This window comes from Dryobates pubescens, chromosome 22, assembly GCF_014839835.1.
Source record: "Dryobates pubescens isolate bDryPub1 chromosome 22, bDryPub1.pri, whole genome shotgun sequence".
Classification (NCBI taxonomy): Eukaryota; Metazoa; Chordata; class Aves; order Piciformes; family Picidae; genus Dryobates; species Dryobates pubescens.
This window is the reverse complement of record NC_071633.1, coordinates 16548466-16575550: the sequence shown is the minus strand read 5'-3', so window position 1 is coordinate 16575550 and position 27085 is coordinate 16548466. Positions and strand designations below refer to the sequence as shown.

At 47.9% G+C, this 27085-nt stretch overlaps 2 protein-coding genes across 3 annotated transcripts in view; one reads left to right on the top strand and one right to left on the bottom strand.

The window, feature by feature from the left end:
• The first annotated feature begins 5565 nt into the window (after positions 1–5565).
• On the top strand, positions 5566–9703 carry TSSC4 (tumor suppressing subtransferable candidate 4). Of its 2 annotated transcripts, XM_054171991.1 has the most exons (4): positions 5566–5648; positions 6114–6243; positions 7048–7120; positions 8178–9703. In XM_054171991.1, the coding sequence occupies exon 4, from the start codon at positions 8266–8268 to the stop codon at positions 9301–9303; it is 1038 nt and encodes a 345-aa protein (XP_054027966.1). In that variant the 5' UTR covers positions 5566–5648; positions 6114–6243; positions 7048–7120; positions 8178–8265; the 3' UTR covers positions 9304–9703. The 2 variants fall into 2 exon arrangements, with proteins under 2 accessions (XP_054027966.1, XP_009898278.2); XM_009899976.2 differs by lacking the exons at positions 5566–5648; positions 7048–7120 and having other exon boundaries at positions 6062–6243.
• A 3155-nt stretch (positions 9704–12858) lies between these two features.
• Positions 12859–27085, bottom strand: part of TRPM5 (transient receptor potential cation channel subfamily M member 5) — a 41920-nt gene continuing 27693 nt past the window's right edge. The window contains exons 16-24 of the mRNA XM_054171704.1: positions 25744–25862; positions 24808–24940; positions 20951–21125; positions 18428–18596; positions 17244–17422; positions 16610–16742; positions 15847–15919; positions 14750–14840; positions 12859–12959 (exon numbers count right to left, since the gene is read on the bottom strand). Coding sequence (XP_054027679.1) covers positions 12859–12959; positions 14750–14840; positions 15847–15919; positions 16610–16742; positions 17244–17422; positions 18428–18596; positions 20951–21125; positions 24808–24940; positions 25744–25862 — 1173 coding nt within the window. The remainder of the gene's footprint in view (positions 12960–14749; positions 14841–15846; positions 15920–16609; positions 16743–17243; positions 17423–18427; positions 18597–20950; positions 21126–24807; positions 24941–25743; positions 25863–27085) is intronic.

Sequence of the window (27085 nt, the reverse complement as noted above, 5' to 3'; positions counted from 1 at the left end):
GGGACTTTTTTTTCCCCAGCAGCATTCTTTTCCTGCTCCCTCCCAAACTGTTTCTTTCCCCCTTCCCCTCTAGACTGTTTCTAAGGAGAAGGTTTGGATGTCTTTTTTGCTTTGGTGAGCTCTATTTCACAAGCCTCTTCTGAGATGTTTGTGTTCTAAGTAGCAATGTGCCTGTTCCCTGTTAAGACAGGTGCAAGGAGCCAGTATCAATTGCTGTGTCCATGCCTTATAGAAAGATTGTCTGAGCTCTGACCAAGATTTGCAATGTTCCCACTGGAGGGAAAAGCCCAGCCAGCTCTCCCACATAAGAGCTGTTTCTGGTAGAGGTTTCTGTGGAGCAAAGCACCCTCCCTCTGCCTGCCAGCTCTCCTTGCCAGGCTCAGAGCTGAAAGATGTGTTAGACAGTGGCTGTTCTGACATTCCTGCTGGGTCCTTTTCCGGGCATGGCAGCATGGCCCTCATGGTTAGGGGAGTTTCAGCTCCAGGGCAAGCTGCTGACAATGAAGAAGACTGTTTTGAACTAAAAGGTGAATATTTCAACACCTCCCTCATTTACTAGGGCTGAGAAGAGAGATGTGAGTGGAAATACAGATCCCAGTGAGAGAACATCTGCCATCAGTGGGTGCTGAAGGGGAGAGGGAAAAAATTAACTTCCAGACCAGCTCTTAAGTGAAAAAGACACAGGCTAGAAACCCCAGCTGCCATAGATGCCACATTGTGCACTGCACTGGAGGTGCAGTGTTAATCCATGTGGCTTTGTCTGATCACTCTCTTCAGCTGCAGCCTAGGGAACACCAGATTACCTCGCAGCAGGCATGACCCTAGCAGTAGGGCACAGAAGTGCTGTTCTTCAGCCAGCTTCTGGCAACTTGTCTGATGCAGGCAGCCTGATGCTTTCACTTCATAGCCCAGGGACCTAGAGCAAGCAGAAAACACCACCCAGCATCTGGAACTGCTGGAATTGAAACCCAGGTTGTTTTCACACCTGCAGATACATTAGGGGGTACATAAACTCTGCAGCCAGGCATGCCACTGCAGGCTGGCTGGCATTTCTCCCTGGGTTTAGATGGCTCAGCTCAAGTGCCAGTGGTTGCAAGTAGCACTCTAATTAGAGTGTAATCACACTTTTTCCTCTTACAAAAAGCAAGCTGTTTTTGGCCCTGCTTCACTAGGGCATTCCCTTAAGCTGGCCACAGCTTTGCTGAGTGCTGAAGAGGTGTCGATGTTAGGCCAGGCGAGATGGTGCCCACACAACCCCCTCTCTGCCAGCTAGAAGTAAACTGGGCAGATGTCCCCCAGCCAGGGTTAGTGGTGGCTACAAAGTTGTCCTACATGTCATGCTCTAGGGAAACTGGTTTGGGTTGTCTTGGTTTGGGTTTTTTTGGTAATAACTACAAGGCCCTCACCTGGTTCCAACATCCTCCTTCACCTCGTAACTACACCTGTATCAGGCATGCTGGGGTGAATGAAAGGAAAGTTGGAGAGGGGGAAATAAAGGCAATAAGGTTTTTTGGTGGGGGGGGACACAAATATTCCATAGCTAAGTCAAAATGAACAGAGACCTCCCCAGCTGGTTTTGTTTCTTTTAACAAAAAGCCAAATAATGGCAGGGAATATAAATGTTGCTCTTAAATGACTTCAGCTCCTTCCCCCACACACAGTTTCTCTAATGGAAAAGGGGTTAAGGGTCTCCCTGCAAGTCCTCTCCAGGCTGGCAGTGACATTGTTATTGAGAAGAATCAAGCTGATAAAGACCTTCACGGCCTGTCTGCATTACAACTCTCTTCACAAGAAGCTAATTTTATGTAGCTACCTCAGGAGAAAAAAGCACCAACGTGGGTAAACAGCACTGGAATAAATCAACCTGCTCACAGGTGAGCCTGGACCAAAGGAAAATGCAAAGTCAAACAAGGAAGCGAAGCTTGGTGTAGAGGAGAGGTGGTGTCAAGCACTGAATCCTGGAAACTAACCCCAGGGGGGATTTCAAGGCCATTTGTAGGATCTTCCTGCAAATGGGCAAGGGGAACTAGAAGGATTTCCTTCAGCCTGTACCCATTCTGACTTGGTGTGACTGCCTTCTCCCAGCAGAGGAGGATGCAGCAATTGTTACTCTGCTTTTGCTTTTTGTCAGCCAGAAAATGCTCCTTTCCCTCTGCATCTCCTCAGGAGCTCCAGCATGAGCTGCGTGTGGCCATACCAGACTAACTTTCATACTCACATGCAGGAGATGGTGAAAATGCATCCAATTGCTCTGTCTGGCATGTTGGACCTGGGCAGCTGCAAGGGAATTGTCTTTCCTGCAGCTGAGGACAGGGAGCAGTGGTCCCTGTCAGGCACCGACCCAGGCACTGAGCACAGCAGCAGCCATTGCCTGCCAGTGAGCAGTGGAAACAGTTAGTTAGGGATGGGGGCCAAACAACAGATTTATTTGCAAGGAAGGAGCATGAGGCACCCAGCACAGGGCTGTGACTGGTGTGCATTTGCATGCACCACCCACACACAGGGATGCTCTTGGCTTCCTGCAGGCCTGTGGGGCCAGCCCTGAGCAGGAGCCAGCCCCTCGGACACGGCCCGCTCGCTTGGATGATGTCCTGTGCTGCAGCTCAGCTCTGCCTTCCAGCCTCCCCCCACCCTCTTCAAGCTACCTCAGTTCATGTCAGCGAGGGGAAAACACTTTACCATCTGTTCTTCTTCAGTCTGACTCACTATATTTATTTCAGCTGTCGCCAAGCAATAGCGAAGATCCCAACACACCAGCATATCCACTGCTGCAAACTCTTGTCCTCAGCCACCAGAGAAGCAGCAGCTCATCCCTGATTCTGCACTGAATTTTCTGCAAAACAACTAGAAAGAGGAAAAGAGGACAGACAGCTTCTGAAGGTGACCTTGGCCATCAACATACAGCATCCAGGCAAAAAACCCAAACCCAACAAACCAAGAACTTGTAGCCTGTGGAAATGGAGGAATGGGGCTTGCCTCTGAAGGCACCCACCTCCAGGGGTGATGGAGATGGTTGAGGTGGTGTTGCCCTCTTCTGCCACTCTGAGCCCTTAATCATAGAATGGCTTAGGTTGGAAGGGACTTCAGAGGTCATCTATGTTCAACAAAACAGGGCTGTTGTTTGCACCAGACTATGGTGTACCCTGCTTGTCTCCAGCCCTACAAAACCAGGATGTGCCACTGTTTACTGCACACCCTTTTCTTGCCTACTCCTCACTCCCCTCAGAGGCTCACTCCCAGGGTATGCCCAGCACCACAGGCAGTCTTACGCAGCACTGGGAGGCTTCACCCATGGTTTGCTCTTGGGCTTCCTTGGCCTGTTTACTCCCTTCCTTCTATCAGTTCCTGCCTGCCTAGCAGAAGACTCATGTTTTCCTTTCTTCCTACTTCCAGCTGGGAACCCATCTGAATGCTTGTGACCATACTGCCGTATGTGTATACATTAAAAAAGAGTAAACAATAACAGGATCACCAAATGGGGAAACACCTCTAGAGCTCTTGTTTTAAAACTAGAGCACGACTCCAGCCAGACGGAAGACATTTTGAGCTAACCTCATCATTACTGCCAAATGTATTCCAAACACAGCCTTGCTCTCTCGTGGTTAACAACACTCCAGCAGGCAAAACTATGTGTTTAAAAACTGACAGTGCAATTGAAGTGGCTGCTGTTTAGATTGTGGGTGACTCACAGAGGCCCCACTCGAAGGGATTCAGGGAAGTCTCCCTGGCCGCAGCTTTACCTCTAGCACACCCGTTGGCAAAGCAGGATTGGGATGCCATAGGGGGGCAAAAACTGAAGTGCACTAGAATCAGACAGAGGAGGGCTACAGGGCAATTCCTTCTTTTGTGGGGAAAACAATAGCTTAGATGAGCTTCACAACCTCAGCCCCTACAGCAAATCCTTCAGAGTGGGGTGCTTTGATGATCATCACAGCATGTTAGGAGTTGGAAGGGACCTGTGGAGATCAGAGAGTCCAACCCCCTTGCCAGAGCAGGACCACAGAATCTAGCACAGGTAAAGCAATGGCACCTTTGGAGGCTTGGGTTCTGTGCAGCAGTTCATTTACTTTAACTGAACTAAACTAGTTTGAGTAAGAAATCTCATTTGCAGTAGCAGTTATGGGAAGCCTGCTGTCATGGCAGGACAGGGCACATAGAGACAGGCTGCGAGAGTTGGGGCTGTTCATACAGGAGGTTTCGGGGAGACCTTAGAGCAGCCTACCCAGTACCTGAAGGGGGCTACAAGAAAGCTGGGGAGGGAATTTTTACACGGGCTTGTAGTGATATGATGAGGGGGAATGGATTGAAGCTGACAGAGGGGAGATTTAGACTGAAGGTTAGAAAGAAATTCTTTCTAGTGAGGGTGGTGAGACACTGGAACAGGTTGCCCAGGGGCGTTGTGGATGCTCCCTCTCTGGAAGTGCTCAGGGCCAGGTTGGAAGAGGTGTTGAGCAACGTGGTCAAATGAGAGGTGTCCCAGCCCATGGCAGGGGGCTTGGAACTAGATGATCTCTAAGGTCCCTTCCAACCCAAACCAGTCTAGGTTTCTAACCATGAAGCCTCAAGGCTAAGCAAAGCAGTAAGGGAGCCTCAGACGAGCTCTGCAAACTGCTGGGCACACAGTGACCCAGCAAACCTTGCCTTTTCTTTTTGCATTAACATAGGATAAACAAGCTAAACATTGAAGCCACATGGGAAATACATTTCCACTGATAATGCAAAACTGTTTTTGCTGAAAGGGCGGGGGGGGGGGAGCGGCGGGGGAATAAAACGAAGCCTCTTCAGCCAACACCAATAAAACATTTTCACAGAGAATTCAACTTCTTGACGCACACACAAAAAATGTTCTTCTGGGACAGAAAGTGGAAACTTTTATTTTTGGATGGATATGGTTCTATGCCTCAAGTGGCTTGGGCTGAAAAATAAATAGAAAGGAAAAGAAACACCACCACAACACCCAAAACACAAAGAACAAAACAAAACTCCAGACACTTCCTCTGAAGTGGCCAAGCTCTGATTTTCTTATGAGAAGAAGAGCTCTGCTCGACGTGGTTTTTCCACACGCTTCAGCGGGGGGAGGCGGCACTTCGGTGCCTGCTTTGCCAGACCCCTCACGCCGCCTGGCAGCCCGGGGGCTGTCTGCCGTGCCTGGGGACGCCAGGAACGCGGAGCCAGCTGCCGTGCCCAGCCGCCAGCACCGCGGAGGGCTCGGAGGGGAGCCTGGGTTCGCTGCAGCGCCGCAGCACCCCCGCGGTCCCCTCGCAGGCTGCAAAATGGCGGCGGCGCGACGCAGCCTGGGCGCTGTAGTGCTGCTTGGGGCGAGCTCAGCCCCGTGCAGCGGCAGGCCCCGCGGTATCTTCCCCGCGACCCCGCTCTCAAAATGTCCCCCGCCGGGCGAGGGGCTGGTGACTACAGCTCCCGGGACGCTAAGGAGAGAGGCGGAGCCGTAGGGGGCAGCGGCCGCCCGCTCCCCGCCCTTTCCGCGCCGCGTTGCTCGCCGGGGGTTGCGGTCTCGGCGCCGGGCGCTGCCGTCCCGTGGCTGCTGGTGGGGACTCGGTGTCCCAGCGCGCCGCGGCCGCGGGCGGCGGGGAGAGGCGGGAAAGGCGGGCGGCTGCCCCGCGGAGGCGCTGGGCCTGTGCAAGACAGGGGTATGGGACGCTCCCCTTTTCCCCCTCGGTTCTCGCTGCGGGCCCGGAGGTGGCGGTGGGGCCGGCGGCCTCTGTGCGCGGCGCTGAGCGGGAGCGGGCGGAGAAAGTTCTGGGGGTTAGAGGAGGGTGGCAGCCCCCGGGGATGCAGAGGCCCACGGGCGGTTGTCTGTGTTTGTATCCCGGCCCTGGGACGGGAGCAGGAGCCTGGGAGGACAGGAGGGACGGCCGAGGCCGCGGGCTGCACCCGTCGTGTGGAGCACGGCCGCGGGCTCAGTCGTTTCCCTCTGCTGGGGTTGGGAACCCACTGGAGACGTGGGCCAGCCCCGGGGGCTGGTGCCCTTCCTTGCTGAGCCGGGGCCGTGCTGTGGTTGGCATGGGATGGCTGGCAGCAGGCCTTGCTGTCTGCAGTGAGGGTAGACTCCTGGCCGTGGTTTAGGCTGACTGGGGTCTGTGCTTTCGTCACAGGCTGCACAAAGACGTACAGGGCCTGTTTGAATCATACCATGATGGAAGAGCCCATCCAAGGGGACCAGCCCATCCCGAGAGACACCGTCCCGGCCAAGTTGTGCTGTGATCACATCACCACAACAAACCTGTGAGTCTGGCTGGTGTGTGCTGTAAGGGTTTGGCTGCTAGGTATGTTCAGCCTAAAACATCTCCTTAGGAGCAAAAAGTTTCCTTTCTGTGTAACTGCCCTCAGGCAAAAAGATGCCCTGATTCACAGCCTGTGCTGGACGCTTCAGCTGCCATCTGAAAGCAGCTGTTCCAGCCAGCTTTGTGCTTCAGTGCCTACTTTTCACGGGTTCTAGAACTAAGCAGAAGAACGTACAATTTTCAGGTGATTCTTTGGGGGTTTATGCTGAGGGCAGTGTGTCCAAAATCAGTGATCAGATTCTTTTTGTCAAAGACAGGCAGACTACATGGAGCACAGCACTTGACCTGCTGAATTCTTCAGAATTTTCTCTATGCATTAAAGCTTTACAAAGATCTGCCCCTAACCTCTCTTTGCAAACAGACCTCTGTGGCATGCGTGGCCTTACAGCACTCCGTACTTGAGATGCATAACTGCTGTATTTCCTTAGCTGCATTTCGCACTGTGCAGTTGGTGGTGGTTTACTGCACGTGCAAATGACAGCTTTACCTTTCAGAACCTCTCTTCTCTACAGAACAAGGTAGCCAGTGCAATTGTGGAGACTGACTGGTGCCTGCCTTATTAGGCTGTGTGGTGTTCTTTTGCCAGAAATCCAGGAATATCTGTAGACTTTTATACCAGCATGAGTTTGTGTCAGATTTAGAACTCAGTTCTGCAGCTTCAGATGATTCAGGGGGCAGGAATTATTTCTAAAACTCGGTTTGAAACTACATTTCCAGTATCTTGAAGGAAATGTTTGTTTTCTAGGGTGGAAGTGCAGAGATCTTTGGTGGCTTTAACTGACCCTCAGGAGGGGAAGCTGACTCAGTCTCAAGAGAAAGTGAGTGACTAACAGACTTTCCATGTCTGTTTACTGCTTCGTTTCAGAAGAACCTATAATTAGGTAGTTGAGCTTATTCTAATAATATATTGGAACTATTTCTGTAATCTATATTTTTATGAGCTGAACTGAGGTCTGTGTTTGCCAGCTCTGTTTCTCATTGCCCAGCAAGTGTTAGTGTGCTTATCAACTGCCCTGGTTCTGTGAGGCTCCCTTCCCAGAGATGCAGAGCAACTGAGGTATTACAGCCAAGCACTGGAAGCTGGGCTTCAAGTCACATTCTCTTTGTCCTGACTAAAGGGCCTGCTCTTGCAGACCCTTGGTGGCACCCTCCCCTTGTTTCCATGCACAAGTATGTCATGTTTGTTTTGTTTTTTAATCCAGTGGGCTTGGTTTCTTGAGCTGGCTTATTTTCTGATTGCAGGAATTAGTAATGACATCAGACTTGCAGCTCAGGGAAGGCATGGAGCTTGTACTCCACGTTGTTTTAAAGCAGTCCTGAAGGTGTGGCCCTGGTATTCTTGTGCCACTGACCTCAACCAGTAATAATGTCCTTTATAACAGGCAGGGTGTGATGAATACTGGGACAGGAGGCACCGTGGCTGATGCAATGAAGGATCCTAGTGGTCAAAGGAGAGCATGAGAGATGAGGATGTGTATTTTGTGGATTTACACCCTGCATGTATCACACTGTGTAACTGGAAGAAGTCACTGTTGTTTCTTGGTGTGTTAAGACACTTATGGGGCATTCAGATGTGCTCAGAAGCTTTATGCTCATCCTTCAGTAACTGGACCTGCTGTAGTATCTAAGGAAATTTGGTGTGCAACACCAGTTTTGAATCCTCCATATTCTTGTGTTGAGTCTTGTGTAAGTCTTTGAGGTGCATTCATTCCTGAAATAATGCTTTTGGGGTTCTTCAAGCAAAGTTGCTCAGGAATGCCTGAAGTAGAGCTGCCTCTTGCCCTGCATTAATGATTATTTTGCACCACCTAGGGTGATGGCCTCATACTTGGGTCTCATTTCACAGCTCAGTTTTTATCATCCTTTTTATTCTAGGCACTGAACTCGGTGGGCGTTTGGAAAACCGCACTTGGAGCTGTTCCTGGGCCCGCACCAAAGACCTCAGTGGAGTGACAGCCCAAAGATGGGAGATCAGGAAGCAGGTGAACCCTTTCTGGGGATAGTGGCTGGTGGTGCCACAGACTACGAAGGAGTCCTGCCCTCGGACACGGTGTCGCTCAGCGATTCTGATTCCGATGATTTGGGCTTAGCTGATGAAGCAGAGGTTGATACAATATCTCCTGAGGAGACGTCTGTAGATGATGGGGACTGCAGATCAGGGTTGGGCCCTGCCTCTCCAGACAGCAGGCACAAGTCTCCTGCCCAGCTGTTCCATCTGAGGGGCATGAGCTCTACGTTCTCTCTCCGCAGCCAGAGCATTTTCGATTGTCTGGAAGAGGCGGCCAAGGCAGCTGTGCCCTCGATGCCTGAGGATAATGTCATTGATGGGAGGTTTAAGCGTCCGTTGCCTCCGAGCACAGCGTCAGGAGCCACAGTGCCAGAAAGCCTGGGAAAGCAAACCAAAGCTGTGCAGGCTCCCAAGACCTCTCCTGCAGTGCCTGACTACGTGGCACACCCAGAGCGCTGGACCAAATACAGCCTAGATGGAGTTTCAGAGTCTAGTGACAAGACCAACAGGGCAGTGGCCATGGAATTTCTAGAGGGTCTGAAGAAAAGAGGGGAGAAAAAAAGCTCAGCTACTCCAGAGAGCTACACCCCTTACTTCAACCAGGACCCTTCCAGCTGTGGAGCTGGGAGGATTGTTTTCACCAAACCAGCAAAAAGGGGTGTGGATGGACTGGAAAAGAGAACAGCAGCCGGAGAGGATGATAAGAAACACTTGAAAACAGATCTGAAAGGAAAATCTTTGAAGAAGACTGATGACTCAAGGGAAGAAGATAAGGTAGAGCTGGGGCACTTAGACAGTGGAAGTGGAAAAGCAGGAGAGGAGGAGGAATGTACAACAATGGGGGACCTGAGTGCAGAAGAAAAGCTTAGTGCAAGGCTCAGTGGCACAGATGAAGAAGCATCAGTGGAAACAGTTGGATTCCATTGCAGTAAGAAGAAGAACAGGAAAAATTTCCGACCTAAAGTGGATGATGAAGAGGAGGAAGAGGCCTGAAGGATGGAGCCCATTGGAAACATCTAAGGACTTGTATTGTCTTTGCATATGTTTGGTTTTTTTCTCTCACTACTCTTTTTTTTTCCCTGCTCTGAAACCATGGGATAGCTTTTTGTCTTAACAGTTTGCATTGTAGCCACCAGAACATTTTGTGGTGTTAGAAATTAAGCTGCCTGAAATACATTCCAGACCCTTTCTTCGTGAGAAGGCTGTGGGCACCTGATAGTTGGACCCAAGCAGGAGAGAATCAGGTGTGCTGTGTCTGCTTGAGTAGCTCCCTGGTGAGTGCCCTGGAGGTGAAATACTCAAAGAACAAGATGTGTGAGCTGAAGGGCTGTTGGGCTTCCTCCTAACCTCCAGATTTAGAGCAGTTTCCAGATCCTGAAGAATCAGGCAACAAAGATGAAAATAAAACCTGATCTTCAACTAGATGGGCTTTCCCTCAGCCCTGTCCCAGGCTCTGTCTGTCGTTGCCATTGGGAGTGAAGGCACACCAGTACCCAGTCATGAGTTTGGAGGGCCCAGGGGGCTGGCTAAGCCAGTATTTTCTTTAAGATGGGCTTAATATTTCCCTTACTTAGTGTTAAATGATAAAGCCCCAGTGTTTCCTGGGGAGAGGTGCAAGTGTGGATCCCTCCTGGTGAGGACACACTCAGGATGGCTTCAGCAGAGCCTCACCCTCTTGAGTGTAGGTCAGAATTCCACAGCTTCAGTTGTTTACCTGGGCAGCAGCTCTTCCTCTTACTGGTGACACAGGATGTGATGGCTCTGACTGTTAGTCCTTTGAAGGTGGCACTGCTTCCACATCGTGGGTTTGGTGGGAATGAGGTGTTTGTACCAGGACTGGGATAATCCTTTGGGATTCAGGAAACCTTCAGTTGCAGCTGGATTTCTTCACCTCTGAGCCATGCTGGTGAATGCAGCTCTGGAGCACTAACAAATAGTCTGTTTGATCTGAGAATGGTCTCGAACGTCAAGAAGGTTACTCTGGGCTTACCATCTCACAACTTCTCCCTCAAGTCTCATATTTTAGATTGTAAAACCCACATTTTGAACATTTTTCAGTCACTTTGCAGTATCTGGAGAGTTGCCTCATGGAATGAATCACCTCATACAATGAGTCACAGTGGAATGAATAGTCAGAGTCGGGGTTTTTTTTTCCACACAGAACGTTAATAAATAAGGTTGAAAGATTAAATTCTTTGAAAAGTGATATGCTTTGAAACTCAGCTTAGCTCAGATCAGTTTGGACTGACACATTTTTTTTGCCAGTAGCCCAAATTAAACCACCTTAGTGTTAGTATTTATAACTGCAGTAAAAGATGACTTTGGGGTTTGTGGTGCATGCTCAGACTCAGAAGAGTATTCAAGGAGGTTACACCCTCTCAGGGTGTCAGCATCTCATCAGCAACTGACTGGTAGGCCCAAATCATTGGGTGATTGTGTTTGAGCACCATTTGGCAGCAGAAGCAGAAAACCACATAAATATTGCTCCATCTGTTGAAATTTACCTTTGAATTTTCAAAGCAGAATGTACACACAGAGAGTGATTGCCCATTGGAATGGGCTGCCCAGGGAGGTGGTGGAGTCACCATCCTTGAAGGTGTTTAGGGGGAGACTTGATAGGGTGCTTGGTTGCATGGTTTAGATGATTAGGTGGTGTTGGATGATAGGTTGGACACAATGATCTTGAAGGTCTCTTCCAACCTGGTTTACTCCTATGCTATACTATTCTATGCTATACTATTCTATGCTATACTATTCTATACTATACTATTCTATTCTATACTATTCTATTCTATTCTATACTATTCTATTCTATACTATTCTTGTTCCCTCATATGAGTGTATAGTTTGATGTGCATTCATTAACAGGTCATTGCTAAGTAGATCAGTTGTCCCAGTGCACCACTGGGACATAACCAGTTCCAAACAGCTAGATTTTGGGGTTCCAGTAGGGGATGAATGTGCTGATTGCAATTAAAGCAGCATCCATACTGGAATGGAAGGTGCTGCCAAGAGCAGGGCGTGCTGGAGGGGGGGTGACCTCAGATATTATTTCCTACCAAAAAATGTAGCTCAGAACGAACTTAACTGCTTTGGTAATTTCTGCCTGCCTAGGGTGAGGAACAGGTAGGGCAGCAATGAAATTCCATCAGTGTTGGTGGGGTCACTGAGGTCTGGGGCACCACTTGAGTAAACTGGAAAAATGGCTGTTTTGTGAGACATCCTAACAAGGTGAGTTTCTATTAGTAACAGGCTTGTGTCAGAAAGGTATTTTTATTAGAGCTGAGATTCTTTCCACTCCTGGTAGCAGGGAAAGCTTTTTGCACAACCTACCTTTAGGCTGCGTGGAAGCAGTGTCCTATGGGTGAGAAAACTGCTTTCAGCTGGAGCTTATCAGTGTAAGAGCACAGCCCAGCCCAGCCCATTGCTTCCCCCTCATGATGCTGTTTGTGTTATTCCAAAGAGATCTCCCTTTGAAGGCCAGCAGTAATCTCCATTTTATTGGTGCATCTTTTCATACACTGTTCTAACAAAGCCAGCTGGATTTTGTGTGCTAAAAATACAGGTGCCAGAGAAGTAATGAAAACAGTGACAAACAGGCTCAATTCCTCCCTGATAGGAAAATTCTCCCTACACATGCTTGCTTTAAAGTCTGTGAGTGATTTTCTTTTCTTGACCTGAGAGAGAAAAGCAAAATGAAAGCAGAAACCTGAGGTGTGGCTGCGGTGGGATGCATAAAGGCCAAGTCTCCTTTCACAGAAGCTGTGATGTGTCACTGACACAGGCAAGCAGCCCAGGCTGGGGGGTCTGGCTGCAGGAGGGTCACCTGCTCAGCCTGTGTGAGGTGGCTGCAAGCCACTGCACACTGGAGGACAGCAGGATGAGGTTCCAGCATCCAGGGTGGGGAGTGGGGAGCCCTCGCTACAGAACACCAGCAAAGGAGTACCCGCAGAAGGCAGCGTGAGAAGAGCCCGTGGTGAGTGCAAGCACTGGAGGGTGGTAAGGACTCCAGGAGCTGTATGAACTGTAATAGTTCAGGATCCCAGGCCCTTTCCTGTGGAAAGTATTTCTTAGTTTCCTTTCTAAGCAGCTCAGAAATAGGAGCTTGCTTTCTTGGCCAAGGAAGTGGCTTGTTTTTAGTGTGGAAGCGATCAGCCTTTAAAAGGGAGACTCCCTTGAACAGAGAAACATGGAATGAGCAATGGAGTGAGGGTGGTATTTGGAGAACAGGAGGCAGATGGTGTTTAGAAAAGAAGGTGGCAGAGTCATCCTGGAGGAGAAAGGTTTTTGTGTGATTGGTGGGATGGGTATTTGGAGAAAGGACCACAGAACACAGGAGCAGGAAGGAAGAGGAAACTGGCGGAGGAAACCCAAGAAATGCTCAGTGGTGTCAAACACTGGCACTGCTTGGCACGAAGGCCAAGAGAGGGCTGGCCTTTGGGCTGTCAGGAGATTGAGATATGACTTTCTACAGTAGTTCACCAGGGTGGGATTTGACTTCTGCAGTAGTTCAGTAGGACAAAAGAGTTAATCTGAAGAGAACACCATTTAATTGTCAATGAACAGGAGATCAGGCTCAGCCTGATCTGCTCGAGCTTCTCTTCCACTTCTCTCTGGCAAAGGCACTTCCACGCTGGCATTCGTGGCACCTAACAGGATTGCAAAAGCCATGTGCTTGTTTAACACCTCAGGACAAGGGCCACCTGACAGAAATTACTTAACAAAGTTTAGAACATTGAAAAATAACCCCAAATGAAAAGGTATTGCAGATTATTACAGTTCTATGATTAAAAGCAGGTTTCTTTGTCTTTCAGCTGTTCAGTTCCTGCTCTATGCAGTTGCAGCATTCAGGTGTCAGGGGAACAATGCTGCAGGGTGGTTTTCCTTACTGGAATGTTGACAATGGAGCCATTTGTGTGTGTTTTATAAGCTTCTAACAGAATTAAGTCAAGCTTGAGGTTAGTTTGAGCCCAAGTGACTTGAGGTCTCATCATGTCACAACCTCTTGGAGTTCCTAGCTGCTTCTTTTTCCCATATAGTTTATGTATGTGCAGTTCATGGGGTTTGGAGGGCTTGTTGTTGTTGTTGCAGCACTGATGGGTAGATACTGAAATAGGTCATTAGGAAACATATCCAGAATCCTTATTGTGCTGGGTATCCTGTGGTGGCTGAGGAATAGTCTGCTGCTGTCTCTCTGACATTTTAAACTCCTGACAGCAGAACCCCTGGGACACAGAACATGGTTCTTAATGGACAGGACTAGTTGCAGCTCTGAAGGTAAATGAGTTGTGTTGATGGGGTGCTTGGTGCCATGGTTTAGTTGTTTAGATGGGTTAGATTGGTTGATGGGTTGGACACAATGATCTTGAAGGTCTCTTCCAACCTGGTTTATTCTATGTATTCTAAAATAATGTAGGAGGGTTGCTGAATTGGTTTTCATTATTACTGTTAGCCATGTGAAATGTTCTGGTATTACTACCTCATTAGGGTGTGATTAGTAGGTCAAGAAAGTTTCCCTCCCTCTCTACTCTGCCCTGGTGAGACCTCATCTCGAATATTGTGTCCATATCTGGCCCCCTCAGTTCGAGAGGGACAGGGAGCTACTAAAGAGAGTCCAGCACAGAGCCACCAAGATGATTAAAGGAGTAGAATATCTCCCTTATGAGAGACTGAGGGACCTGGGGCTCTTTAGCTGGGAGAAGAGGAGACTGAGAGGTGACCTCATTCACGTTTATAAACAGGTGAAGGGTGAGTGCTGAGAGGATGGAGCCAGGCTCTGCTTGGTGATGCCCAATGACAGCACAAGGGGCAGTGGGTGGAAGTTGAGGCATAGGAAATTCCATGTGAACATGAGGAAGAATGTTTTCCCTGTGAGGGTGACAGAGTCCTTTAACAGGCTGCCCAGGGGGGTTGTGGAGTCTCCCTCTCTGGAGATGTTCAAGACCTGTCTGGATGCATTGCTGTGTGGTCTGGTATAGGTGATCCTGCTCTGGCAGGGGGGTTGGACTGGGTGATCTCTCGAGGTCCCTTCCAGCCTCTACCATTCTGTGATTCTGTGCAATTCAAGAACCTCATGACAAAGAAACTCTGTGGCAAAGGGATTCCTATGTATATGCTTAAAGTTGGGTGAGATCATTTGAACTTGACATGAGAGACTCCCCTTTCCCCCAAAGCTTTTAAATATAATGGGCTAAAGTTAGTATTTTCATTCTGAAGTATGCATATTCTGCTTCTTGCTTACAGGTCCATTACCTCTAGGTGCCTCCTGATGGGGTTCTTTTCCAATCTTCCTTTTCCCTTCCATTTTTAACTGAATTGTTCAGCTTTTCAGCAGAAAATTTCATGGATTTCAAATGCTTTCATGGAATGATTTCAGCTGGAAAAGACCTTTAAGATCACTGAGCCCAACCATTGCTTTGTGGTTGTTTTCAATAGTTACCTGGGTAGGTTGGAGCGGGTTGGTTGTACAAGAGGTTGGATTTGGCCAAAACCTCTGCTATGGAGGAGATAACAGCTGCACAGTAGTGAATCTACAGAAGAATCAACAGGGATTTCTACATCAGCTCATTTTTGCAGTGCTTCATCCAGTCTTAACTCTGCATGAAACAGGATCTGGGCAGCAGACTGAAAGAGCACCAGAGTTACCACATCTATTTACTATTTCAAAGAGTTGAGCAGTCTTGGAGGAAAAATTGTGTTTAATACCTTCCCTTCTCTGGGAGCATATTGCATTACCTCGAGCTGGCACAAACTATTAAAGCTTTCCCAGTGCATTCCTGTTGAACCTGGATCTGGTGTCAACATTGTTCAGTGACTAGCGTGGCTTTTTTCAGGAAGCCATAAAGTAGATGAGAAGGGGAGGGGAAACTGCAGTGGGAGCATTAAGATAAGGAACTCTGAGCAAAGCCAAAAGTACACCAGAGAGTTCTAGGGGCAAAGAAAACAACAGCAGTTGTGCCTCATAGCACAGACAGGGTAATGCTGAGCATTTGCAGAGTGTTTTAAAAATATAGATATAAATAAATGTTTGTTTGTGTTTCAAGGGCTTGTCATCAAAAGCTCCAGACAGGGCTTCCTTTATTGTATGTTGGACACTTCCCTTGGAGATCTTGTCTGGCATCTATGAAAATCAGCACAGCTGGTGTCCAAGGAGATTAGTCTGGGTCAGATCAGAGAGAATATGAGTGTTTTCAAAGGGTTTAAAGAAAGAAAAGGTTGGGAGAAGGAAGAAAATGGAGGGGGAGGGAAGGTGAAGTGTTTGCTTCCAGAAGCATGCTTATCAGAGGGAACAAATGCTTCTTGAGTAGGCAAGCAGAGCAAGAAAGGCTGTATCCCCCTTTCTCCTCTCTACCAGAGCTCAGAATTGTTACTTTACATATGATACCACCAGGAGGAAAGCAATAAGGAAAGTGAAGCCACAATACAGCTCCATTCCTCCTTCCGCTTATCCCAAACCAGGTTTTGCCAAGCCTAAAGGAGAAGTCCTAAAGGTCAAATCCTAAAGCTGCTAGCAGTGCCTTTAAAGCTGTTGCTTACCTGGGCTTCCATAGCTTTAAATCTCTTTTCGTGGTCTTTCAGTCCACCAAAGTATTTGGACAGATGATCCACCCTGTGGAAACGAAGCAGACAGGTTAGCAAAGCAGGAGAGGCCTCAGAAGAAACTAAAGCACAAAGCCCATGTTATTGGGGCCACAGTTCCTCACTGGCACTTCTGTGGTGCTGAGATGTCCCAAAGTCCCCTAAAATCACCCCCTTTTGGGATGTTCCTGCAAGAGCAGCATTTCTGAGATACTCTCACCTCTTGCCTGACACAGGGGGACTGGAGCATCTCTCCAGTGAGGAAAGGCTGAGAGATCTGGGGCTGCCTAGAGAAAAGACTGAGAAGGGATCTTCTGAGTGCTGATCAATAGCAAAAGGGTGGGGGGCAAGAGGATGGGGCCAGACTCTTATCAGCAACAGGAAAAGGGGCAGTGGGCAGCAACAGGAAAAGGGGCAGTGGGCACCAACTGGAACCCACTACGTTCCACCTGAAGATGGGAAGAAACTTCTTTGGTGTGAGGGTGCTGGAGCCTTGGAGCAGGCTGCCCAGGGAGGTTGTGGAGTCTCCTTCTCTGAAGAGATTCCAAACCCACCCTGGACACTGATCCTGGGCAACCTGCTCTGGGTGGCCCTGCTCTAGCAGATGGGTTGGACTGGGTGATCTCCAGAGGCCCCTTTCAACCCCACCATGCTGGGCTTCTGTGTAAGACAAGAGGTAATTCCTTGTGAGGAAAGCTTTCAGTGGGTCAGAATCACATACTTATTGGATGTGGCCTTCAGCCTTTCCTCATGGCTTTCTTTCCTTTCCTGTTCAAGGTTTACAAGATAATTCTCTTTTTGCACCAGCTCCCATGTTATGATTTTTTGATCCAGGCCAACTGGAAGATCTCTTTCTGTAGGGGGGAAAAAAAAAGGAAAGGAATGTTATTTTACTCCTTTTTCTGTTACATTGGTCATGGAAGGCTGCTATGCTAAGGAAAAATGAAGTCTTGCCATGGCAGGAGTGTCATGGCAGGAAAATGTAGTGTAAAATAAGTATTTTCTACTTCTTTTTATCTTGTGATGGAAGACAATAGACTTTTTTTTGCAGCTGAGTATGACTCTTGAGTTAGCTAAAGAGCATGAACTACTCTTCTCTACTCTTCTCTACTCTTCTCTACTCTTCTCTACTCTTCTCTACTCTTCTCTACTCTTCTCTACTCTTCTCTACTCTTCTCTACTCTTCTCTACTCTTCTCTACTCTTCTCTACTCTTCTCTACTCTTCTCTACTCTTCTCTACTCTTCTCTACTCTTCTCTACTCTTCTCTACTCTTCTCTACTCTTCTCTACTCTTCTCTACTCTTCTCTACTCTTCTCTACTCTCCTCTACTCTAGATGCCTGTTAACAACTCACCCCAGTGTTCATTTTTCTGTTCCACTCTGTTGAAGATCCTCCTGAGGACCAGAGTTAGGTGATTAATGATGATAAAGGGTGGTGCTAAGGCAGGCCGGCTGTGATACTCCACAATCAGGTTGTAGCGCTGAACCTTCCAGAAGATGTCTGCATTGCCCTGAACAACTTGAAAGGTGTAACTGCAATTGGGAAGGGGAAAAAAAAGTGTGGAACTGTTTTTTAAACACAGCTAAGTAAGCTAAAGTCCCATGCTTACTTTACAGAAGGAGCAGCAAGCTCGGCAAGCAGCGTTAATTTAACCTATAGTTTGTGCAAGTTCTTAGACCTCAGGCTACATAAGGCTCCCAGGAGACCTCATTGTGGCCTTCCAGTGTCTGAAGGGGGCCTACAAGAAGGCTGGGGAAGGACTTTTGAGGGTGTCATGGAGTGATAGGACTGGGGGGAATGGAACAAAACTAGAAATGGGGAGATTGAGATTGGATGTTAGGAAGAAGTTGTTCCCCAGGAGGGTGGTGAGAGCCTGGCACAGGTTGCCCAGGGAGCTGGTGGAAGCCTCATCCCTGGAGGTTTTTGCAGCCAGGCTGGATGTGGCTGTGAGCAACTTGCTGTAGTGTGAGGTGTCTCTGCCCATGGCAGAGGGGTTGGAACTGGCTGAGCCTTGAGGTCCCTTCCAACCCTGACAATTCTATGATTCCATAACTAAAACAATTGCAGTTGCAGGCTTCAAATGTTAAAAAAAGACATTAGGATTTTTTTTTTCCCTTAAGAAAGGTAATTCCACTGCACTTGGGCAAGAACAGCAAACATGCCACCTCAGTTCTTCAGCCAAATAGATCATTATTAGCAGTGTTGACATCAAGCATTTCCCCTATGAGCAGATTACCCTGTGAAGCCTGCCAAGTTTACAGCTGCTATGCACCTGCAGGCTTCTGCTGCAGCCCAGCCAGGGAGCCAGGCCCTTCTGTGCTTGTTTAATTGAATTTTAGCAGTAAAAGAGGCTTCTTCTTCTCTTTAATGTGGCTAGAGGAAGGATAACGAGAACTTATGAACTCTATGATCACAGAGCTCTACCTCTCAACACCCAAGGAGCATTCATGAGGAGCAGGACTAGCGTGTTCCAAAATGCATAGCAGTAACCATGGTTTGGTGAAACCTCTGAGCTTCTGTCCTGAAATTGCTCCTACCTGAACATAGCAATCAGGAGGTTCAAAAGGAGAACATTTGTGACTAGTAGGAAGATGACCAAGAGAAGTATGACGAGCCAGTTGGCATAGCTGTTGGGGCATGCTTCTGAGTTCTCCTGCAGAGTCTGCAGTGGATCCAATGTGCAATTCCTGGGATACATTCGTGAGGCTGCAGAGGAAGAGAGAGAACTCAAAAGGGTAGTTTTGACAGACCCTCCTGCCACGTGTGATCCTTAGAGCAGAGACAAAAGCTTTGCATTTTGGTGAGCAAAATCTCTTTCAACCAAGCCTGGCAAGGCTTACAAGTAGCTCCTGAGGTTTGAAGTAGCTGTGTCCAGTTCTGGGCCCCTCAGTTTAGGAAAGATGCTGAGTTGCTGGAGCGTGTCCAGAGAAGGGCAACAAAGCTGGGGAGGGGTCTGGAGCACAGCCCTGTGAGGAGAGGCTGAGGGAGCTGGGGATGCTTAGCCTGGAGAAGAAGGAGGCTCAGGGGAGACCTTCTTGCTCTCTACAACTACCTGAAAGGAGGCCATAGCCAGGTGGGGGTTGGTCTCTTCTCCCAGGCAACCAGTGAGAGAAGAGGACACAGTCTCAAGTTGCACCAGGGGAAGTTTAGGCTGGATCTTAGGAAGAAGTTCTTCCCAAAAAGAGAGATTGGCCACTGGAATGTGCTGCCCAGGGAGGTGGTGGAGTCACCATCACTGGAGGTGTTTAGGAAGAGACTTGCTGGGGCACTTGGTGTCATGGTTTAGTTGATGAGATGGTGTTGGGTGATAGGTTGGAGTCCATGACCTTGAAGGTCTTTTCCAACCCGGTTAATTCTATTCATGAGGGTCCTCTGGATCTCTTAGTTGTCAGCTTTAGTCTTTATTACCTAGTAATGTAGTTTGTCAGCAGATTTTGCCCCCCTCCCATTACCCTTCTCCTTTTCCATCTGTTTCCTAAGGATGTCAAACAGAACAAGCCCAGAGGGCCCCAGGACAAATGCCTGCCTTCTGGAAGTTGCCTGTGTAATGAATTGTTTTTTCTCTTCTGTCTTTTAGCCAGGCATTTATCCAGGTGAAGACACCCTCTGGAGAGAAACACACACATCTAGGGAATGCAGGCTCTAACCCATTTCCAGATGAGATGAATCTTGTCCCAGAAAATATTTGCTCCTCTCCAATTACTGTAATGGAAATGAGCCACTGGTTGTGCTGTGTAGGCAGTCAAAGTTAAGTGAGATGAATCACACCCTGCTCTCTTGTCTCATTCAGAGGTTTTCTGGCTTTCCTAAGCAGGGTGAACATGAAATACTACTCAGGAATTTGCTTCTGTCTATGGGATTTTTTTCTGGTTCCATCTAAATTGCCTCAAATTTTAATCCTGCCTCAATATTGCCACAATTTTAGGACTTGGAGGTGCTGGAGCATGTCCAAAGAGGAGCAACTAACCTGGTGAAGGGCCTTGAACATGAGTCTTACAAAGACTGGCTGAGGAAACTGAGGCTGTTTAGCCTTTAGAAGAGGAGGCTGAGGGGAGACTTCTCAGAGGAGGCTGGAGTGAGTTGGGGGTCAGTCTCCTCTCACATGCAACAAGCAACAGGACAAGAAATGGGCTCAGGTTGTGCCAGGGGAGGTTCAGGTTGGATACTAGGAAGAATTTCTTCACAGAAAGAGTTCTTGGGCATCGAAACAGGCTGCCCAGGGAGGTGGTGGAGCCACTGTCCCTGGATGTGGTGCTGAGGAATGTGGTTTAGTGGTAGTGGCTCAGCAGTAGTGGTGGGATTGTGAGCCATAGGTGAGTGGTTGGACTGCATAATCTCAAAGGTCTCTTCCAACCTCCACAGTTCTGTGAGTCTATGATTTAGTGCTGTTGTTCTGGCTAAATGCTGTAGCTTCACTTCAGACTTCTGTAGGAGATGACCTCTTCTGTGTTTCATCTGCTTGCCTATGAGAAGCCTTTGAACTTTTCTGCCCAAGTGTTTCCACGTGCTCTGATCATTTATATGTTGTCTTGTTTGCAGTGGTGCACACATGCCATTACCAGCTTTATTTGGTTTGGGCAGCTTTACCTCCAGAGTCAATAAATTCTCTGGAGGAATATTTATTCTGAACCAGAAGTGTTTGCTTATGGGCAGAGCTGTGCTGCTTTAACACTCTCACATTAAACTACTGCCCAGACCTGTGGAGAAGCTATTATTGCAGTTTACCCAGGGTTATCTGGGTCTAGGTTAAACTCAACAGAAACGGACTGAAGGGAAGGAAGGAAGGAATTTTCAGGCTGCTAATCCATGTGTGAATGTTCCAGGCAGCTTCTCTAAACAGGGCCAGCCCTTGTGCTCTAATGTAATTGCACAGGGCACATTATCTCTTTGCAAATACACCATTTATATGATAGTAATGTGGCAGCTTTAGCCTGCAGGACCCAGAAGCACTAAAACAAAGACAATACTGGGAGGGAATTCCATGCTCTAGTCTGAAGCATGCATTCCAAACTAGCCAAACTAAGGGGAGAGGTGGGGGAGGGGGAAAGAAATTTCCTCACTGTCTATTTCATCCAGTGGAATCTGGCCAAATATCTGGAGGTAGGGACGATAGAGCACCCTTCTGAATATCCATTCCACTCGGCTGTCGTCGGGATGAAGCAGCGCTTGAGTTGTCACGCCGTAGGCAATGAGCCACACACTCAGGAAGAAGAGAAAGAAGAAAACATCTTTCATCTGCAAAAGAGAGGAGAGAAGAGGAGGAGAGGTGACTCTTGAAGGTGTCCAGAGGCTGGGGGGAGGCCGTGAGCACAAGCCCTACGAGGAGAGGCTGAGGGAGCTGGGGTTGTTTAGCCTGGAGAAGAGGAGGCTCAGGGGAGACCTTCTTGCTGTCTACAACTACCTGAAGGGAGGTTGTAGCCAGGAGGGGGTTGGTCTCTTCTCCCAGGCAACCAGCACCAGAACAGGAGGGCACAGTCTCAAGCTGCACCAGAGGAAGTTTAGGCTCAAGGTGAGGAGAAAGTTCTTCACTGAAAGAGTTGTTAGCCATTGAAATGTGCTGCCCAGGGAGGTGGTGGAGTCCCCATCCCTGGAGGTGTCCAAGAGGGGATTGGATGTGACACTTGGAGCCATGGTTTAGTTATGAGGTCTGTAGTGACAAGTTGGACTCGATCTTTGAGGTCTCCTCCAACCTTGGTGATCCTGTAACAGCATGGTCACAGAACAGCAGTCTTTCTGTAGGAGAACAGCTCAGATAATTCTGTTCCTTTACAAGCTTGCTCAGGAGGTGGAATAGGCTCCAGTTCCATGCACAGAATTTCTCTCTTGATCTTGCTGTTATCATGTTGTTCTTTGCCTGTCATCATCAGTTTGCTTTGATTGCTTATTTAGATAAAGGCATGTTTTAAGTGAAAAAGCCTTGCTTTTCAATCATCTACACATCAATCACATCTTCTCTTTGAAATGGATCAGCTTTCAAGTGTAGATTCCCTGTGAGATCTCACAGTGCCAGCGACTGCTTTACTGGGCATCACAAGAGGTCTGCAGCAGTGAGCTGCTGGCGGCAGTTGCTGCTCATTGATGACCATTGAGCCACTGGTACAGCAGGCATGGAAGGCTGCATGGATCAGGGAGCTTGTGTCTTGGGTTTTCAAGCTAAGTCATGCATCTGAGGGGCTGTTTCCTGCTTTTAAGCATTGTGTTTCTCTACAGAAGCAGAAGCAACTGAATCCTAAAACACTTACTTAAAAAAACACCCCAACCAAATCTAATATGCATTCCAAGTGCAATAATTTCTCCCTGGTGGAAGAGGAACACTTCATCCTCTTCCCATCTAGTCTGACAGAGTTCATTAGGGACTGTGGATTCATTGCAATTAGATTATTGGATTGTGCTGTTCCCCAAAAGCCTTTCAGAGCTCCAGGATGTTACTTAGAGTTCTATTAAGAAACACAATATCTAAGCAGGGAAGACACAGTTGATGTCTCTCTCCTGAGTTTCACCAGTCTGCTTTGCTCTCTGCCTGATTTAAAGTGTAGCCATGCTTCAGCACTCTAATGGTGCCATAGTTAGAGTGGTGGCAAGTTTGGAGATGTTCTTTTCCAGTCAGCAGTCTCTGTGTGAGCACTCCTTGTTCTGCTATTGAACTGCCATTTTAGCAGCTGAGAGTCTTATTTCAGCTGTTCTGGAGCAAGGTTGAAAGGGAGAAAGACAGAAAGAGATCACCTTGGAGTGCTTCTCTGATTAATGAAGGGAAACATTCTTGCCTGAACCCACTTGGTGAAGATGTCATTTGCTGAAGTAGAATCATAGAATGCTAGGGGGTTGGAAGGGACTTCCAGAGATCATCAAGTCCAACCCCAAGTAACTTTCACTGTTCTTTCATTTGATGTGAGGTTCAACCAAAGCTAAGGTGGTGTGTTAGCTTGGATGGGGGAAGATCACAGCTTGGGAAAGACCTCAGAGATCATCAAGTCCAACCTATTACCTAATACCTAACACTTCCTGGCAACTAAACCATAGCTCCAAGTGCCACATCCAATCCTTTCTTGAACATCTCCAGGGATGGGGATTCCACCATCTCCCTGGGCAGCACATTCCAGTGGCCAATTCCTCTTTCTGTGAAGAACTTTCTCCTCACCTTCAGCCTAAACTTCCCCTGGTGCAACTTGAGACTGTGTCCTCTTGTTCTGGTGCTGGTTGCCTGGAAGAAGAGACCAACCCCCACCTGGCTACAACCTCCCTTCAGGGAGTTGTAGAGAGCAATAAGGTCTCCCCTGAGCCTCCTCAGGAAGGTCCTAGTTTATGTTTTGTGTCTAGGCTGCTGTTTATGATCTTCTTTGCATTTTCTTACTCTGCAGGTCACCTTGTATGGCTTCAGATGCTGACACAGTGGACATGTTGCTGTGTTTGTTCAAGGCCCTGGTTTGGTATGCAGCAAGGAAGGGTTGGGAGCTGCAAGTCTGGCTTGTTCTCTCCCAGTAAAAGCCTGCTAATGCTGTAAGCTAGATACTGTTCAAGGACAAATATTTATTTGCCATTTAGCCTTTTGCTACTCCAAGCAAATGTCATGTTAGACTCCCAGTTACTGCATTTGGAGACAAACCCAAATAGCTTGGTAGCTGTGTTTATTCAATGTATAGGCATGTTTAGACTGTAGGGCTTTCACTGAGCTCTGCTGTGAGTCACAAATCAAATGTTTGTAGAATCTATAATTGCACTTACAATCAGATGAACTCCTATTAATCAGTTACCATGAGCTAATTGGCCTGAAGGATTAACATGCCAAAAGAAAAAGCTCCTTCAAGCAACCAACTCATACCCAAGAGCAGAAACTCTCATCCTAGCATCTCACTTCCTGCAGGAGAGTGGCAATAAATAACCTCCTTCTATCAACATCTTCCAACACATGCTCACAAAGGACTAACATGTTTTCATGAGAACTTGGAGCTACAAAGCAGAAGTGAGAGTAGTAACTCCTGTGGGAAACCTGCAGCCTGCCTTTTCCACAGATTTTTTTGTTTTCACACTTCTTGCAAATAACATCAAGTGGAGCAGAGTCAGTCAGTAACTGCCCTGCCCTCTGCACATTGCCTGGCATCTGTCTGAGGTCTTTCTTTGAATGCACACAGCTTAGGAGGAACAGCAGGAAGTCAAAGACACTCTGCTCTTCATTTGCCAAAGTGAAGATGAATGTGCTCATACAGCCCAGAAGGCAAATCCTACCCTGGGCTGCATCAAAAGGAGTGTGGCCAGCAGGGCAAGAGAGGTGATGCTGCCCCCATACTCTGCTCTGGTGAGACCCCACCTTGAATTTTGAGTCCATTTCTGGTGTCCCCAGCATAAGAAGGACACAGAACTGTCGGAGAGAGTCCAGAGGGGTGCCCACGATGGAGCAGCTCTGCTGTGAGAATATGCCAAGGGAGTTGTGAGTGTTCAGTCTAGAGAAGACTCCAGGGGGACCTTATAGTTGCCTTCTAGTACCTGAAGGGCTCCTACAGGAAGGCTGAGAGGGCCATCAGGGTGTCTAGAGACAGGACAAGGTGGAATAATTTTAAGCTGGAGGAGAGTAGGTTTAGAATGGTTCTTAGGAAGAAGTTCTTCAGTGTGAGGGTGGTGAGGCTCCGCAATAGGCTGCCCAGGGAGGTCGTGAATGCCTCCTCCCTCGGGGGGTGGTCAAGGTCAGACTGGATGAGGCCTTGAGCAGCTGAGTCTAGTTGAGAGGTGTCCCTGCCCATGACAGGGATGATGATCTCTAAGGTCCCTTTCAACCTAAGCCATTCTATGATTAGGTTAAGTTCTAAAGATTGGTCAGTTGGGACCAAGATATTCCACTACAGACCTCTGTGGAAAGAGAAGATTTTTTTCTACTCTCCGTTTTCCAGCAAGCACAAGGATTTCCCTGAGACTGCACACTTACCATCCTTTCCACAATGATGATCTTTGGTCCCAGCTGTTTGTGAATTGCAAAGATATGTATGAGTCTGAGAGTGAACACCATAAAGTCAAGGGCAAGGATTGTACGGCCAGCTTGAAAAGTCGAGTTCAGCATCCTGCAGAAGGCATGAAATGAAAGGTCAGACCTCAGCAGGTGCTGCTGGGAAGGGTTTCCTTCATCAAACATTGCTCTCAGTTTCCTGACATTGGCCATTGGAATGGGCTGCCCAGGAAGGTGGTGGAGTCACCATCACTGGAGGTGTTTAGGAAGAGACTGGATGGGGTGCTTGGTGCCATGGTTTAGTTGATTAGGTAGTGCTGGGTGATAGGTTGGACTTGATCATCTCAAAGGTCTCTTCCAACCTGGTTAATTCTATTCCTATTCTATTCCCATTCCATTCCAGGCACAGCCTAGCTAGGCAAAGGCATGTGGTTCAGGGCTGGGGGTGCAGAAGCATGTAAGAGGAATGTAACATTGTGTGCCCAGGTGAACAAGAAGGCAAACAGCATCCTGGCCTGTATCTGCCTCTGTACTCAGCACTGGTTAGGCCACACCATGGTTTAGAGCTGCATTTCAGTATCTGAAGAGGACCTACAGATAAGGTTCAGGTGGGACTATTTAGAAGGGCCTGTGGAGATCGCACAAGGGGCAATGGCTTGAAACTGGAGCAGGGCAGAGTCAGGCTGAGCATCAGGAGGAATTTCTGCACAATGAGAATGGTCAAATCTTGGAAAAGGTTTCCCAGGGATATGGTTGAGGTCCTGGAAACATTCAAGCTCAGACTTGATGTGGCCCTGGGCAGCCTGACCTAGCTGAAGGTGTCCCTGCTGACTGCAGGGGGGTTGGACAAGAGGACTTTTGAGGTGCAATCTGTGAAGCTGTGAAGCTGGATACATTGATGTTTATATTTATACATACCTGCAGGTTACCCCAATTATGAAGAGGAAGATGGCAACCATATCACATTTATTCCAATTATCTTCCACATAGAGTTTAAATTTTTTCCCTAAATTGGTGTCTTCATCTCTGTAGGTACTCTGAAAGAAGAGGAATAATCACTGGTATTGATCTCTTTCCATTTGCATTGTTTCACTGGCAGCTTTAACATAATACCTGTTGTCTTCCATTGCAAAGAGGAACCCCAAATTCCTAGTGTAATAGGAACAACCACTTGAAAACAGAAGCTCAGTTTGGTGTCTTTACAATACTGAAGTTGGAAGAAAAAGGAAAAATTATTGGTTTGGGGTTTTTTTACTTCTTGTGATATTAGCCTTAAGGCTTTTTGAGACCTGAGTAAAGATTTTGTTAGCAGTCTGGCTGTTGACCAACACAAGAACTCCCAGCCCGAGCTCAGGTTCCAGACCTCACCCTCTGATCAGCATGGACAGGTCTGGCATCTGTGTGCTGGAGCTGTCAGTGAGCACACATCTGATCATCTGATTGTCTGGGCAGAGAGCTGAGCTTCTTAACTGGGTTTTAGCCTGGAACTCATCGTGTTTTACAGGTTTACAATGAAACATTCTTTGAGCCAGATATTTTCCACATCTCCCTCTGGTTAGAGGACACAGTCTCAAGCTGCACCAGAGGAAGTTTAGCCTCAAGGTGAGGAGAAAGTTCTTCACAGAGGGAGCTGTTAGCCATTGGAATGCACTGCCCAGGGATGTTGTGGAGTCACCATCCCTGCAGGTGTTCAAGAGGGGATTGGACGTGGCACTTGGTGCCATGGTTTAGTCATGAGGTCTGTGGTGACAGGTTGGACTTGATGAGCTTGGAGGTCTCTTCCAACCTTGGTGATTCTGTGGTTATGTCCTTGCTGCATCGTTTCAAAATCAATCTTAACTGGGATCCCCTTTGGTGTCCCTTTTGCTCAAACAATGAACACCTTTGTTCCTCACAGTAAATGTTTGTAGCTGCTTTGTGTGTGTGTGTCTGAAGAGGACAGCTTTATGCACACACAGTTGGCAACACACTAGCACCATAGTTCCCACATTCTTTCCCTTGTTGAGCTGAGGCCATTCCAAAACCAGCCACCAGGAGGGTAATGGAGAAGGCTGTTTTGGTTTTGTTTGTGAGGAAAGCAAACCAGAAAGAGTTCTACTAACATTTTGAGTTGAGAAGTAAGAAAACCACAAACAATCTGGAGTCATTTACTTGAGTTTCTCAAACAGTCATCAGCAGGGAAGGATCACTTAAAAGAGTGTAGAGCTGTCTGGTGGGTTTCCAGGTGTAGACTATAACTCTCATTATTTGTGGTGGGAGG